The 13,847-nt window shown below is 39.1% G+C and overlaps 1 protein-coding gene across 1 annotated transcript in view; it reads right to left on the bottom strand.

Annotated features, from left to right (window-relative positions):
* The window catches only part of CSMD1 (CUB and Sushi multiple domains 1), a 2,644,830-nt gene that overhangs the window by 686,568 nt on the left and 1,944,415 nt on the right, over positions 1-13,847 (bottom strand). The window contains exon 23 of the mRNA XM_082250071.1: positions 9,477-9,633. Within this exon, the coding sequence (XP_082106197.1) occupies positions 9,477-9,633 (157 nt within the window). The remainder of the gene's footprint in view (positions 1-9,476; positions 9,634-13,847) is intronic.

Raw genomic sequence — 13,847 nt, forward strand, 5'->3', positions numbered from 1 at the left:
CGGCACTGCGTGACTTTAATGGACAATTGCGCGGTCATGCGATGCTGTACCTAAACTAATTTTAAGCCCTTTTTTCCCACAAATAGAGCTTTCTTTTGGTGGTATTTGATCACCGGTGCGATTTTTTGATCATGCGCTATAAACAAAAAAAGAGCGACAATTTTGCAAAAATAACAATATTTTTAAAATTTTTTATATGAAATTCCCCCCAAAAATTTTTTAACATTTTTGGCCAATTTGTTTTCTGCTACATATGTTTGGTAAAACAAATCACAATAATCGTATTTTGATTGGTTTGCGCAAAAGTTATTGCGTTTACTAACTAAGGGAAAGATTTTTGTCATTTTTGTTATTTTTTTTTAACGAGTAATGGCAGCGATCTGCGATTTTTTTTGCGGGACTGCGACATTGCGGCGGACAGATCGGACCCTTGACTGACATTTTTGACACTTTTGGGGGTACCAGTGACATTACTACAGTAATCAGTGCTATATATATGCACTGTTACTGTAAAAATGACACTGGCAGGGAAGGGGTTAACTTTATTGGAGAAGGAGGGGTTAAGTGTGTCCCTAGGGGCATGTTTCTAACTGTGCAGGGATGTGGCTTTACATGTAACAGCAGAGATATACGGTCCTACATAGCAGGACCGTTAGATCTCTGCTGTTACACAGGGAAGAATGACAGGCGGCTTTGTTTACATTAGCCGCCTGCCTTTCTCCCTTCAAAGCGGACGATCGCGAGTGACCGGCGAACATCGTGTCCACCGGTCACTCGCGCGGAGGTGTCTGTGAACGAGCGGGGGCGGGAGCGCGCCTCCGGCGGCGCTCGCCCCCTATTGGCCCACCAGCTAGTGACGTACCAGTACGTCACTTTGCCTGGCCGGGGCTGACCGCCGCAGTATATGTACTTGCGGCGGTCGGCAAGCGGTTAAATATGAAGGAAAAAATGTTTTTTCTTTTTTTAAATGCAGATTAAGAACACACATATGCACTGAGGTTGCATGAAATGTGCAGCACCGCACGCCTAACAGACTGATAAAAGTTTTTTTGTTTCTCCCTTCTCCTCCTCACTTGGCTCAGGTCAGGGCATAAAGATCGTTTTACTGCACTCCCACACAATATAATCAATGTAGATCGCTGTCTGATTAAAGCAGATTGTTCCTATCTATGCTTTCCCTAAAAACAATCTCTCCAGCCTGGCCCTACAGTAAACTGCTATCTCTCCCTCCTGGCAAAAACATCGTTCACTGCACCCCACAAAATCAAATCAATGTAGATTGCTGTATGATAAAGAAGATTGTTCTTCCTATGCTTTCCCTAAAAGCAATTTCTCCAGCCTCACCCTATAGTAAAGTCCTATCTGTCCCTCAGCAGCAGCAGTCAGGAACCTCTCCTTAGTATAGTATTAGCAGAGTGACGCGCGGCGCTGTGTGACTCCAGCTTATATAGAGTCTGGGTCACATGCTGCACTGGCCTATCACAGCCATGCCATTACTAGACATGGCTGTGATGGCTTCTAGGGCACACTAGTTAAACGCTTGCTGATTGGCTGTTAAAAGCGCGCCATTAAAACCCGCGCCAAAACATTAAAATCATGTTACCGAACAACGGACAGTACCCGAACATACAGTGAAATGTCCGGGTTCGGGTCCGGGTACTGAATACCCAAAAGTCCGGTACGAACACGAGCAATACAGTCCGGGTTCGCTTAACCCTAGTTGTGAGTGTACAGCTTGTATAACAGTGAAAATTTGCTGTCCCTTCAAAATAACTCAACACACAGCCATTATTTGTCTAAACCGCTGGCAACAAAAGTGAGTACACCCCTAAGTGAAAATGCCCAAATTGGGCCAAATTAGACATTTTCCCTCCCCGGTGTCATGTAACTTGTTAGTGTTACAAGGTCTAAGGTGCGAATGGGGAGCAGGTGTGTTCAATTTGTTGTTATCGCTCTCGCTCTCTCATACTGGTCACTGGAAGTTCAACATGGCACCTCATGGAAAAGAACTCTCTGAAGATCTGAAAAAAAGAATTGTTGCTCTACATAAAGATGACTTAGGCTATAAGAAGATTGCCAAGACCCTGAAACTGAGCTGTAGCACAGTGCCAAGACCATACAGTGGTATTTTTTCAGGACAGGTTCCACTCAGAACAGACCTCGCCATGGTCGACCATAAAAGTTGAGTGCACAAGCTCAGTGTCATATCCAGAGGTTGTCTTTGGGAAATAAATGTATGAATGCTGCCAGCATTGCTGCAGAGGTTGAAGGGGTGGGGGGTCAGCCTGCCAGTGCTCAGACCATACACCGCACACTGCATCAAATTGTTCTGTATGGCTGTCATCCCAGAAGGAAGCCTCTTCTAATGATGATGCACAAGAAAGCCTGCAAACAGTTTGCTGAAGACAAGCAGACTAAGGACATAAATTACTGGAACCATGTCCTGTGGTCTTATTTTATTATAACAAATCTACTTGGTTCAGATGGTTTCAGGTTTGTGTGGCGGCAACCAGGTGAGGAGTACAATGACAAGTGTGTCTTGCCTACAGTCAAGCATTGTGATGGGAGTGTCATGGTCTGGGGCTGCATGAGTGCTGACGGCACTGGGGAGCTACAGTTCATTGAGGGAACCATGAATGCCAACATGTTCTGTGGCATACTGAAACAGAGCATTATCCCTCTCCCTTCGGAAAACTGGGCCGCAGGGCAGTATTCCAACATGATAACGACCCCAAACACACCTTCAAAACAACCACTGCCTTGATAAAGAAGCTGAGGGTAAAGGTGATGGACTGGCCAAGCATGTCTCCAGACCTCCAGATGTCCTCATGGAGGAGTGGAAGAGAACTCAAGTGGGAACCTGTGAAGCTCTTGTTAACTCCATGCCCAAGAGGGTTTAGGCAGTGCTGGAAAATAATGGTGGCCACACAAAATATTGACACTTTGGGCCCAATTTGGACATTTTCACTTAGGGGTGTACTCACTTTTGTTACCAGTTATTTAGACATTAATGGCTGTGTGTTGAGTATTTTGAGGGGACAGCAAATTTACACTGTTATCCAAGCTGTACACTCTACTTTACATTGTAGCAACATGTCATTTCATCAGTGTTTTCACATGAAAAGATCTAATAAAATATTTACAAAAATGTGAGAGGTGTACTCACTTTTGGGAGATACTGTAGATAACCCCAATTTGTTCTAGGAAACAGGTAAGGCCTATCTTAGGGGTAGGGTCATCTCTTAAGCTACCTCATATAATACATATTCCTTAACAAATTATAGAGAAGCAAGCTCCTGTCTCAGACTTGCTCAGCACTCCCTCTCCACTCAAAATTCCCCTGAAAACAGAGCTGAATGGAAGGCAGCCAAACATGCCTTCAACAAGTGGGCTGACACTCTTGAGCTCACCAAACGAGCACATTTGGATGCTACACTACACAAATACGGTAACAAAACAGGTAAGCTTTGAGCAAGGATAAGCTTTTTCCTGCAAGGATCCACATCACCCTACTTTTATTACATCTCTGCGAGACACCTCAGGCACCATCAAAAACACACCACACCAGGTCAACAATGTCATGTTACAATTCTAATCCTCCCTATATGCCTTTGACTCCATTGACAAATGTATCGCACAGCAATTCCTAGATGAACTACATCTTCCGATGATCTCCCCTTCCCAACTTGAGACCCTAAATGCTCCTATATCTATATCCGCACTCTTAACTACTATTATTCATTTAGCCCCCAACAAGGCCCCCAGTCCTGATGAGTTCATAGGTGAATTCTGTATGACCCTTCAAAAGACAGTCAAACCTACTCTTCTTAGTGTCTATAACGGCATAGGAGGCCCATACTTAACCACAGGGAATCAAGCCATTATTAAGCTACTTACAAAAAAAGGGAAAGATCCTCTCAAGCCAGGATCATACAGACCCATATCACTCTTAAGTCTGGATCACAAATATTTTCCCCACTCTGATACATCCTGCTCAGTCAGGCTTTGTCATGGGGAGAACAGCCATCTTAAACATTTAGAAAGGTCTTGATGGTTCTAGGACATACTAAAATTAGCCCGGGGGGACTTTGCCATCATCACTCTGGACGCGGAGAAAGCTTTCGATAACGTTAGTTTCAACTAGCTGTTAATGTTCCTAACCAAAATGGTCTTTACGGAGTGCTTTAATCACCTTTTATATTCAATGTACACCTCTCCCACAGCCAGACTGGTGGTGGCAGATCTACTCTCTGATGATTCCTGCCTCTACAAAGGAACAAGCCAAGGGTTCCCTCTCTCTTCTTTGCTCTTCAACCTAGTACTGGAACCTCTTTCCAGATACCTAACTGAACAGGCTCCAATACACGGGATACATGTAGGTGACCATGAACTACGTACTGTTTTATTCGCTGACAACGTACACATATTCTCAGCAAAACTGACTTCTGACATGACCACCATTAAGACAACCTTTGATGAATTCAGACTCTGTTCTGGCCTTTGTATCAACTAAACCAATAGTGAAATTCTCCCGATAGGCTCATCATCAAACCCTCCCTGGACAACCAACTCACTCTTTACTGTAGCCAAATCATACATAAATTATCAACACATCAAAATAGGCATATGTGATATCTTTGCGATCTTCAGGAGAAACAGAAGTTATTTTAGGTCGTTCTTTGGTGGTAGGTTATGGTAGTAACAATAAATACACAGCTAAATGAATTAATTATTTTTTTTTTTTTACTAATTTGGACAAGTTTTCTTTTAATAAAAAAAACCCAAAAAATCAGGAGATATTCATTACCATTTGCCACAATAAAAGCCCAATTTATCCTGAAGAAAAACAAGGTATAATGCACTTGGATGCACAAAGAAGTTGTGATGATATGTACGGTTTTACTAATATATGTCTAAGTTGCAAAATTGTGCTTAGGCATTACCATTTTTGTTACCCTTTGGCAGAAAGGAGTTAAAACAAAAAAGAAACGCACAAGATAGTCATTTTGTCATCATTTCTAAATTAACCTCTGCTCCTTCATTGTGTAATTCTCCACAGATAAGAAAGACCTCATATAGGTCATATAAAAAGTCTCTAACGAGACATCTACTCAACGCGGCCAAATCTCTTATACCTTTATACTGGAATTCCAAATCCGTCCCCTCGACTAAGAATTGGGTAGACAAGGTAACTTCCACATATGAAATGGAGGAAACTCTAGCCATCAAAAAAGAAATTAGCGGACCCTTCCATGACATGTGGAGACCATGGTTGATATTTACTCTTTCTTCGGATTTTAAAAAAATGACTGAAGATTAGCAATCTCACAATTAACCCTCACATTCCATCTGGACCTTTAGTATACGCTTCTACAATGAGCTACTTGATCAAGTACCAATAATCAATAGTACTCCATTACCTCCCCCTCCCTTCCCTTTACTTTTCCTTCTCCTTCTCTTTCCTTTTTACTCGTCTTCTTTAATTCCTATCTTCGCTTCCTTCCCCGCCCTCTAGTGGCCTTCTTTGAGACAGGCATATGTCTTTGGTCCTGTCTCATCTGAGAGAGGGTATCCAGTTTAGACACCCCTATTATACCTCAGGAGCTGACTTACATGTTTTATGTTGTTGCACTAACTTTTGATCCAACATTACATGATGTTGTAATTTATGTACATGTTGTACAGTTATACCAATATGTCATACTGCCATTGTTAATACTGTACATGTTTATTATTGCGATTCAATAAAGCTTTTATTGAAAAAAAAAAAAAAAAGAAAGACCTATATCCAAATATTAAGGTGAATAGAAAATGTGACTCATTAGTTTTGAACTAATGAAGTTTTAAGTGGACCCAGTATCACACTGTTTATATGATGTTATTATTACGTGAGCATTTGTTTTATTCATTTCAATTGGATTTGATTTTTAAATTCCCGCTTACATATTAAATAAATTTAATTGATGATTAAAGTCCAGGCAAACCTGAAAATCCCTTGAACCAAAGCTGCATCCATGTTACAAAGTTTAACTGCTCATTTAAGTTTAGGGGGAGTAAAAGCACTTTTACTTACCCTATCTTCTGTTCCTCAGCAGACAGTGCTCCCAATGCTGTGGCTGTAGACTGTCCCTCAATGTTCTCATGCCAAATGCAGCACTAATCATTCAGGAAAAACCTAACAGGTTGGTTGTGCACAAGTTGATCATCGATCGACTTGTGCACAATCAGGGTTCCTATATATGGATCAAAATTTTGACAGTCCCTGCTGAACCGGCGGAATTTCAATCCATGTATGGCCAGCTTTAGGCAAAGACTCTAAAGTCACTGCTGGTGATTTGCCAGTACCTGGAGAACAAATTCAAATAACTCAGTATGAAAATAATTTATAAATGGACATTATCTTATTTTATGTAGGTTTATTTATAATTGTTTCTTTGACTAGTATTATTTTATTATCATTTGTTTTCAGTCACAAAACCAAAAGTAATCTTAAATAAAATTTTCTCACTTCTGTCAGCAGAAACTCTTTAAAAACTATGAAACACGCATACATTTGTGAGTAAATGAATAGGAAAGTACATGACCAGCTACTGCAGTATTTATTCCAACAGTTCAGTCAGTATTCCCTTTGTAGATAGTGGAGATTGGCACAGCAGGACGGTCCACAGGGAACAGAAAAATCTCCATGAAGGTGTTGCTACATTTTTCCTTCATGCTGCTTTTGCAAACTTCTGCATGAATGAATTACAATTCTTCTTTATATTTGTATTGCACAGCACTGCAATGGACCCTGTGGATTTTTAAATGGATGTAGCAGTTGTGACAGACTCCAACGAAATTCAGTTATATTCAACGCTTTAAATTCTAGTTAGTTTCGTGAATCTTTCCAGTTTAAAACACCTGGACACTAGAAAAAGCTAAGGTGAAACATTTTATGTATCCCATTTAGTAAAACACTGGTCTACAAATTTTGGGAAGTTGTCGACCTCTGAGATAATAATATGCTAATTCTTACATATTTTGATTAGATGAGTTAGAAAACAGGTGATAAAGGTGCTGGTTGGCTAAAGTTTTCAAGATATTTCACAATAAAGATTTATACACAGGTGAGTATATTTGCCTACAAGGAAGAGAGGTGTCTGATGATCATGATGCCTCGTAAATTCTTGACAAATTAAGATAGAACAATGAAAATGGTACCACATAGAAGTGTATAAATGTATCTTCACTTTGAGACTAGCGATTATTACCTAATTGTAAAGTAGTGTTCTTTTATTGCAAGGTACATTTGTCCTAGTCAGATCTACGCATCATACAGTTATATCTGGTAGCTTGTAAAAGAGTCATTGCCTAACATTGCCAAGGAACAGTTGCAGGATATTTTCCCTGAAGCTAAGATGCCCCAAAACTGCGTAAACCATGCAGATAACATCTGCTACATTTGTGGCAAGATTACATTTTCATCTCAAAAGTGCAGTATGATGGCAGTGGTAAAAAAGGCATACCACCTATATTTTGGATAGAAAATAGGGGATCGGGACAAAAGTTACATGAAAAAACAATAAATCAATGGAAAGTTAGGTTATTGATATCAATAAAAAGATGCATTTAAAATGATTGAAATGGCACCATTCTCATTGCGTTATCACATTTTGCAGTAAGGTATGACTCATAATTGCACATCCACTCGCAAATTTAAATTATTTTGATGCAATTTTGACCTGAAGCTGTGTCTTGGAAATTGAATCCAATTAATACTCAGGACTTAATTTTCCCTTATTAGTGACCCAATTCTGGTAACATTTAGCTACTTTCATTTCTGAGGCTTTCTCCTTGTAGACCAGTGAAAATTAGGTTATACCCTCCATATTCGGATGGCATGAACAAACCTCCAGAAGGCAATTTTATTTAGTGAAACAATTATAAACATTATTATTATATATTTTTGAAAGTATACACAATTTCTTCATTCCTACTTTTTTTTTACCACAAAACTCTAAAAGAAGACATACACTTAGGCTCAATATACAGTATAGTGTGTAACCCTCTATCACTATCAATATATATGTATTCAAATTTGTAATTCGGCTGCTGCTAGCACTCTATAGCTTATCCACAGCTATTGTAAAAGGTATGTTACAAATTCTAAATTATTGCGCTCAAATTACACCGCATTGCACCAAAAAAAGCGCATGTACCTTTTTTAATTTACACCGCACCGGATCGCATGGTTGTTTTATACAATCCGGTGCAGGCAAACGCACTCTGGTGCAGGCAAATGCACTGCTTTTGTGATCTGCAATTGAGCGACTGTTTCAGGAGGGAAGAGTCTATGCATTCTCCCCGCCAAGTTATCCTATTATGTTGACATGTTAAAATCGCCATTTTCAAAAACAAGCCTCATCTGGCAACTGAGAAATACCCATATCAAAAATGTTATATACTGAACTCCTTTTTACATTTTCTGTCAAGGATCTGTTTATATTATGTCCAGATATTTTGTTTGGCTCCTGAAAATGTGTATATATATATATATACATATATATATATATATATACATGTAGTAAAACTCATTTTAAAAAGTAATTAATTGATAAGAATAAAAATAGATTTTTTTTCTATTTTTAATATACATTTAAAATTACTTTTATAATTTAATTACTGTATATGAAGGTCTAAATCAGCATATGAAGGCTACCGAAACAGGCCTTTACTGAGCTTACCTATTGTCCTCCCTTTGAAATAGTATACTTTGAATTTCTGGGATAAGCTGGCTATATACGTATCAAAATGTATCCAGTTCCGCAAGAATTGGCAGGATTTTGATCCATGTGTACCCACCTCTTTTCACCAGAAGCAGATCATGAGAATGGCTTCTGTTGAACAGTCCTGCTAGAAAACCATCATTTGAGCAGCAGCTGAAGCCAGTGGGTGGTGCACTGATTAGTGTATTCTGATGGGTGAAGGGTGGAATCCCCGCTGTCAGAATGTAATCATGCAGCAGGGGAAATCCCTGCAACCACATCGCTTGTATGGATGCGGGTATCTGTGAGGGTCTTTTTTTCATTCAACCCACTGGTTGAATAAAAAAAAAAAATCAGAAGTGCGTACCAAGCTTTAGGGCCCTAACTAATATTTTATTTGCTGATACTATGTTTTATTTATCTTCTTTTTGATTATTTATTTGCTTTGATTATTCAATTTTCCTCTTTATTTATAAACCACAATATTTTTATTGTATTTCTCCCTAATTATTTTTACTTCAACTGATTACTATATCAATGCCCAGTTAAATATGTAAACTGAAATCGATAGAGTTTTTATCAATATGACCATATTAGGCTCGTTATTCTTGGTAGTTACAAGCTCATAAATGTGTTACTTATTACTGAGAAAATCATTATAACAATAATAATTGAGCCTACTCTTTAAAATGAGAAAATGAATGTCTCCAAAAAACAGTTTGGGCTACTTACTGCTGTAAGTTAGGTGAAATCCAATGTCAGTGTCCGATCCATTTGTATTAAACTCTATCCACAAATGATTTGATGTACTGTTGAGTATTACCTTTAATAACTCATTTTTTGTAAAGGCACCTAGAAGTCGGGAAGAACTGTGTTTTCCATCATAAACCTTAAAGAGAAAAAGAGTTTATTAAGGATAAATAGAACATAGAACAAAAGTGATTTAAAAATATACCTTAACTTTGTGTTTAATTTAAGTACTGTTATAGTATCTCCAAGATTAATTATGTTATCAAGTGTTACATTTTGACAGGTCATGTGAAGGATCCAAACATTTCATAGCTGTCATGCCTTATACAATCAATTATATTTTCAAATATTTTCAAACCTTTTCTTTACCGATACAATTAATATTTATACCTGTACACATCCTTTGAGATTTCGTAACCTCAGCCTTTTTGATAATCTACTTATACAGCCGCAAAAAAAAAGAAAGAAAGATTGGTGACATTTTAGTAGAGTGTGTCTTTTATAAGTTTTCTAAGATCATCAATGAGCAAGAAAAAATAAACTGTCCACTCTGTTCCTTCCTGTCAGCTTCTATTAAAAGGAAATTGAAAATATGAAGCTAAGCTGTCATCTTACATCTTTCCTCAATGTATGAGGTGACTTTTGGATTAAGGTATGAAAAATGAACTTCTTTATAACAATTTAAAGAAAAACATGGTAGTATTACTATTTATTGTTCAAATAAAATGTATATATTGTGTTCATATAAGCTTAAAGTGTTTGTAAACGTGAAACAAAATTCCACTGGGTCTTTAGCGTATTTCTATGTGTTTTTTCATAATAATATTGTAATCATGCCTGTTGTTCTTCTCAATTACCTGGTTGATCCTGCCTGTGCCCCTCCTCCTGATAGTAAACTGACTGTGCTAAGCACTGCAGCCAAGCCGTGCTGTGTGTTCAGGTTATGCCTCATATCATCACACCATTAGATACAGGCAGTCTGTGCAAGAGCATAGCATGTCTATATCTTCTGTGGTCAGTGTAAGACAACATACCCCCCACCTATCCCATTAGCTTTTACTAATAGCGGCGTCTACAGCATCCAGCCACTCCTTCCCTCCTTTTGTGAAGAGGCTGATGATAGGGGAAAGTGATGTAACAGTGGTGTCCCTCTTGCTATAAGGTTGCTTAACCCTAAACTATTATTTTTAGTCTTTACTCCAATTCCCAGAAACATGCCACAATAGTGCATCAACTCTAAACTGTGTAAAAACTCCTGCTATACAGCCAAAGATTTTAGATATATATTGCTCATATGTCTCACTGCAATAGTCTCATAAATCTTTATTATACATCTGCAAACATGAGAATGTTTGTGTTGCACAGTAGTAACTTTTCTACCATATTGAAGGAAAACCATAGTCTTTTAAATACTTAAAATATTTAAGTGAAAATTGTAATTTTATGTAAATAATCTTATATGTGTTAAAATTAACCTGTGCATTTCCCATGCATTTCACAGCCACAGATACACTTTAATCTCACTTTTCCCAGAAGCACATACTCACCCTTCATTCACTCAGTTGCCATCCTGTTCAGCTTATAGGAGCAAAAGATAGAAAGCTTTCTATAGGCTATGAATCACTTAAGAATACTGTAGAAAGAAGACAGGCGCCACTCTAAGTGCAGTAAGGAGAGTTTAATAAGGTAGATCAATGCACACCGATATACTCACAATTGAGCAGGTGAGAAAGGCAACATATAACATATTATCTTGTCCGTCCATCCAGGTGTCCCAGGCAGTCTATAGTGCTCCGATGTAGCCGATGAATGTCGGCACTTCCTGGTGACTAGGGACGCAGAGATGGACATCCAGGGGCACTCCCCGGTCGTGACGTAAGGACGTGATGATGTAGGCCTGAGGAAGGACGTATGCTCTTGAGGCCTGAGGAAGGAGCGCATGCTCCAACAACGCGTCGCCTAGCCTACGTCATTACTGTTGCAGAATGCGATCACTGGGTGCAGCGGAGTCCATTCAGCTCAGACATTGTGGAGTAAACAGGAACTGGCTTCTTTATTGGAACATAACACAGATATCAAAGATGTCACCTTCTCATTTGTAAGAAGAACACAGACAGGAAGAGATAACCAACAAGTACAGTGCAGTGTACAGGAAATGACAACACATCATAGAGAATGCATAGCATATCACTAAGCATTAGCGACATCTACTGTCCTATTCGATGAACTGCTGTTTATCGGATAAGCTGAAAGCTGTTGTATCTCCAACACCCCTTCTCAACAGCTAAGGCTTAGTCTATTAAACCCATCTTCTTTGTAAGCCTTGAGTGTCTTTCAGCGGTCAGAGGCTTTGTAAGGATATCTGCTGTCATATCCTCGGTTGGGCAATAAAGTAACTCAAGAAGACCTTGCTCTTGAAGATCCCTAAGAAAGTGGAACTTCACATCAATGTGCTTGGTTCTTGAATTAACTCCTTCTATGCGCGCGAGTGCGAGGCATCCTTGATTGTCCTCATAGATTTCTGTTGGTCCCAACTGTGGTTGACCCAAGTCTGTTAATAGCTGTCTCAGCCATATAACTTCTTGGCTTGCCTGCGCTGCAGCAACGTATTCTACTTCAGTAGACGACAGTGAAACAGAGAGTTGCTTTTTGCTAGTCCAACTGATGGCACCTCCTGACAGAAAAAATAAGTATCCACTGGTAGATTTCCTGTCGCTGGTGTCTCCTGCCCAGTCAGCATCCACATATCCTGTTAAGGTGCTTTCATCACTTGCTGGTAACTTTAACTTGTAGTGCAAACTCCCTTTAAGATAGCGAATGATTCGCTTTACAGCATTCCAGTCCTTTTGACTTGACATTGAAACCTTTCTGCATAGGATTCCAACAGTTGCTGCAATGTCCGGCCTTGTAGCAGTGGTAAGATACAGCAATTTCCCTATTGCCTTCCTGTATTGAGAATTGGTAGGTAATTGGTTATCTTGGCAATTCATCTCCTTTAGGTAGTTGGTTTCCATAGGAGACTTTACTGGTTTGGCGTCTTCCATTCCAAATGTTTCAATTATTTCTTGTATTTTGTGTCTTTGGTTCAGAAGAAAGCTGCCATCTTCCTCTCTTTCGATCTGGATGCCGAGGTAATTCTTTATGTTGCCAAGATCTTTGGTGTTGAAGTTCTGATTTAGTTTTTCTAGTATTTCTACTTCATCCCCTTCTTGCTCAAAGCAAATCAGGATATCATCCATATAAATAAGCATATAGACCCATCTGTCTGCCAATTTCTTTGTGTATAAGCAGGGGTCTGCTTTACTCCTCAGAAAGTTTTGATGTGTAAGCACTTCATTTATTTTTATATTCCACGCTCTGGCTGCTTGCTTTAGACCATATATACTCCTGAAAAGTTTGCATACTAGGTCTGGCCTTTGTTCATCTTTGAACCCTGGCGGCTGTTCCATGTAAATTTCTTCTGTTAGCTCGACATGTAGAAACGCGGTTTTTACATCAAAATGTTTCACTTGCATTTTCCTTGTGACGGCTACTGTCAGTAAAGTCCGTATTGTAGTGTGCTTGACTACTGGTGCAAATGTCTCGTCATAGTCCTCTCCGTATTTTTGAGAATAGCCCTTGGCTACTAGTCTTGCTTTGTATCGCTCAATTGTGCCATCTGCATTGTATTTCACTTTAAAAGTCAATTTACAGCCTATGGCTTTCCTTCCGGGTGGTAGTTCTGTAAGTGTCCATGTTTTAGTGTCATGCATGGATTTTATCTCTTCATCAGCAGCCTTTATCCATTTACTTTCTTCTTGTTCTGAAAGCTGAGATATTTCTTCCCAGGTTGCAGGTTCATTGATACTGGCAGTACTTGCTTTGTATGAGAGACGTACTGGTGGTTTACATTTGTTTTCTCTTGTTGAACGTCTCGGTTTTGTGTCTGAGCCTTCTTGTGTCTGCTCTTCAGTACTGGTAGAGTCTGCACTCACTTCAACTGTTTGTTCAGAAGTTACAGAGATGGGCTGGTCAATGTCAGTTTTCTCTTCTATTCTTGCTTCTACTGTTGTCATTACATTGTCTCTTAAATCTTCAACAAAAGTTATGCTGTTGCTAACGGTAACCTTGTCTGTTTTGGGATTAAGGATTCTGTAACCCTTGACATTGTCACTGTATCCAACAAAGATACCTTCAAATGCTCTGTTTTGGAGTTTGGTGAGTTTTTCTTCAGGTATGTAGATAAATGCTTTGCATCCAAAAACTCTTAGGTGTTTTACATTTGGCTTCTCATTGTGCCAAAGTTCATATGGAGTTTTCTCTATTGTTCTGGAAAGAAGTCTGTTCTGCAAATATGTAGCTGTCATAGCTGCT

This window comes from Pelophylax lessonae, assembly GCF_965119305.1.
Source record: "Pelophylax lessonae genome assembly, chromosome: 3".
NCBI classification, from domain to species: domain Eukaryota; kingdom Metazoa; phylum Chordata; class Amphibia; order Anura; family Ranidae; genus Pelophylax; species Pelophylax lessonae.